Raw genomic sequence first — 2,853 nt, forward strand, 5'->3', positions numbered from 1 at the left:
CTCTACATCTGCATCGCTCTGTCCCGCGCCGGATGTAGAGCTCTACAGCTCTACAGCGCTCTACAGCTCTACCGCTCTACAGCGCTCTACACTCTACATCCTCTACTAACACCCTCCCTCAAAAATCAATACCTAAAATTCCCCCCCAAAACTCTTTTTTTTCTGCAAGGAAAAGAAATCGCGGACTATCCTTGCTCGAAGGCTTCCGGCGCGCCGCATTGTTGCGCCCGGCAGCTGCGGGGATACCGTATGGGCTCGCCACCCGAGCCTCACGACAAGATCTCCTACGTGACCGACATCGAGGGAAACTGGGAGTTTTTCGTCCGCTTCATCGACCTCTCCGAGGCGCTGAGCCTCATCGCGCTGCCGGCGCACGGCTCGCCCGCGGCGCAGGTGGACCTGCAGGATGGCTGGCAGCTGGTGGTGGGAGGCGATTGCTGCGACAAGGGCGGCGCCGTCGGCGGCTCCATCCGCGTCGTATCGACCCTCGTCGAGCTCAAGCGGCGCTATCCGACTCGAGTGACGCTCATCCTCGGCAACCGAGACGGCGCGGCACCTGCCCGCTGCCCCGACCGCCTCGTCCGTCGCTCGCATCTGCCCGCCGCCTCTGCTGCCCACCGCCTCTCTCTCCCTCTCCCTCTCCCTCTCCGCCCTTCTCCCGCCCTCTCCCCTGCCCGCGTTTGGCCGCCGCTCGGGCTCCAACACTGTCCGCCCCCGCCGCCCCCGCCGCCAACAGTCAACAAAATGAGGATGACGTCGGAGCTGTCGGAGGGGCAGCTGGCGCACGAGCGGCTGTCCACCATCCCGGGCCCGTACTGGGTCCCCGAGTCCAAGCGCGTCGCTCCCTGCGCCTTTCTTCGCGCGACTGCGGCGCAGCGGCTGGGCGCCGGGCTCGCCGGCGTGCGCCCCTTCTTTTTAGCGCGGCGTGCTTCTTGTTCAGGCGCAGCAGCTGGGCCGCGCGGGCCTCGCCGCGTCGCTCTCTGTCGCGGAGCTCGCCTCGGGGTACAACACGCTGCCCAACCGGCTCCGCTGGATGCTAAAGGAGACGATGGGCGCCGACGGCGAGTTTGAGCGCCGGCGGGCGGAGCTAGAATCAGAAGACGTGCTCTTAGCCTCCCAACCGGCGCTCGGGAGGGGGCGTATTCGGCTGTGTTCAGCCGTAGACCCGCCTGTTGGCGTACTCACCTAGGCGGGCGGAGATTGCGCTGCTGCGAGGCTCTGACGCCGAGCACGCTTTGGCGGTCCGCAAGGCGGCGGAGAGTTCCGAGAGCGAGGCGCGCGACGGGCGGCGCCCTCGGCCTTCAAGCCGCGCCGAGGCGGCGCTGGGTGTGACTGACGCCGAGGTGTGCGAGTCGTTTGTGTCGTCCGTTGCGCCGGGCGGCTTCATGCGCGGCCTGCTCGACGCGGGCCAGCTCGCGTGCATCATCGGCTCGACACTCTTTTTGCACGGCGGCGTCCAGTCGCGCGGAGGCTGCGCACTTGGGCGCGTGCCAGGCCGCGAGGGCGAGGTGCAATCTCCGCGCGAGTGGGCCGACGCTCTCAACGCGTGGTACGCCGAGAGAGAGAGAGAGAGAGAGAGAGAGAGAGAGAGAGAGAGAGAGTGAGAGAGAGAGAGAGAGAGAGAGCCGAGAGAGAGCCGAGAGAGAGGGAGAGGGAGAGAGGGAGGGGGGGAGGGGGAAGGGTGAGAGAGGGGTTGGAGGGGGGCCGGACCCAGACGCCGGGTGCTTGCACGAAAGAGAGAGAGAGAGAGAGAGAGAGAGAGAGAGAGAGAGAGAGCCGGGGTGCGTCGTGCCAGAGGTAAGCAAGCTCGCTCCGTGCCCAGGTACGCCGAGCAGCGTGCAGACTGGCACGCTCGCCCCGGCTGGGAGGATGAGAGTTCAGGGCCGAGCTTCGCCGCCGACAAGACGGCGCAGGGTTGGGCGAGCTTGCGCGGCGGGCACGCGCTGATGGACTACGTCGTGCCCGGCTCCACCCCGACGGTCCGAGAGATTGCCGAGAGACCGCCGAGAGATTGCCGAGAGATTGCCGAGAGATTGCCGAGAGATTGCCGAGAGATTGCCGAGAGACCGCCGAGAGATTGCCGAGAGATTGCCGAGAGATTGCCGAGAGATTGCCGAGAGATTGCCGAGAGAGATTGCCGAGAGATTGCCGAGAGATTGCCGAGAGTTCGCCGAGAGACCGCCGAGATGACTCGAACCTTAGAGATGCAGTACGCAGCCTGAATCAATTGACTAGGTCGTGCTGGCCAAGCACCTGACTACCGGGGGAATGCCGCAGCCGCTCGACGAGGAGCTGACCAGGCGAGAGACAGCCGAGACGCTGCCGAGATGCAGCCGAGATCGAGACTGTCGAGACGGCGGGCCGGCCCGTCGGCGCCTCATCGACGCGCGCCTCTGCCGGCTGCCTCTCGGCTGTATCTCGGCTGTATCTCGGCTGCCTCGCGCTTAGGCGCCTCAACGAGTCGGGCATCTACCGGCTGGTGGTCGGCCACACGCCGCACGGCGCTTGTCCCACCGTGATCCGACGCCCCTTCCAAGGAACTGTCTAGGAACCTTCTAGGAACCTTCTAGGCGCGTGTCCCACCGTGATCCGACGCCCCTTCCAAGGAACTGTCTAGGAACCTTCTAGGAACCTTCTAGGCGCGTGTCCCACCGTGATCCGATGCCCCGCCGCGCCGCCACACCCGCCGCGGCCCTCAAAGACGAACAGCGGCAGCGGAGGCGGAGGCGGAGGCGGAGGCGGAGGCGGCGGAGGAGGCAGCAGCGGCAGCAGCAGCAGCAACCTGTATCTCGACCGCTGTTCGTCCGAAAACACCGAGGACCGCCGGGCGCGCCTCGCGAGGTTACCCCGCCG

The 2,853-nt window shown here is 66.4% G+C and overlaps 1 protein-coding gene across 1 annotated transcript; it reads left to right on the forward strand.

Moving 5' to 3' along the window:
• Positions 1 to 208: 208 nt before the first annotated feature.
• Positions 209 to 2,588, forward strand: EMIHUDRAFT_459936 (hypothetical protein; the record flags this gene model as incomplete). Its single annotated transcript, XM_005761278.1, has 6 exons — positions 209 to 547; positions 737 to 870; positions 941 to 1,077; positions 1,190 to 1,549; positions 1,823 to 1,955; positions 2,571 to 2,588. The coding sequence occupies exons 1-6, from the start codon at positions 250 to 252 to the stop codon at positions 2,586 to 2,588; spliced, it is 1,080 nt and encodes a 359-aa protein (XP_005761335.1). The 5' UTR covers positions 209 to 249.
• Positions 2,589 to 2,853: the final 265 nt, after the last annotated feature.

The sequence above is a fragment of the Emiliania huxleyi genome (assembly GCF_000372725.1).
Source record: "Emiliania huxleyi CCMP1516 unplaced genomic scaffold EMIHUscaffold_715, whole genome shotgun sequence".
In the NCBI taxonomy this organism is placed as follows: Eukaryota; Haptophyta; order Isochrysidales; family Noelaerhabdaceae; genus Emiliania; species Emiliania huxleyi.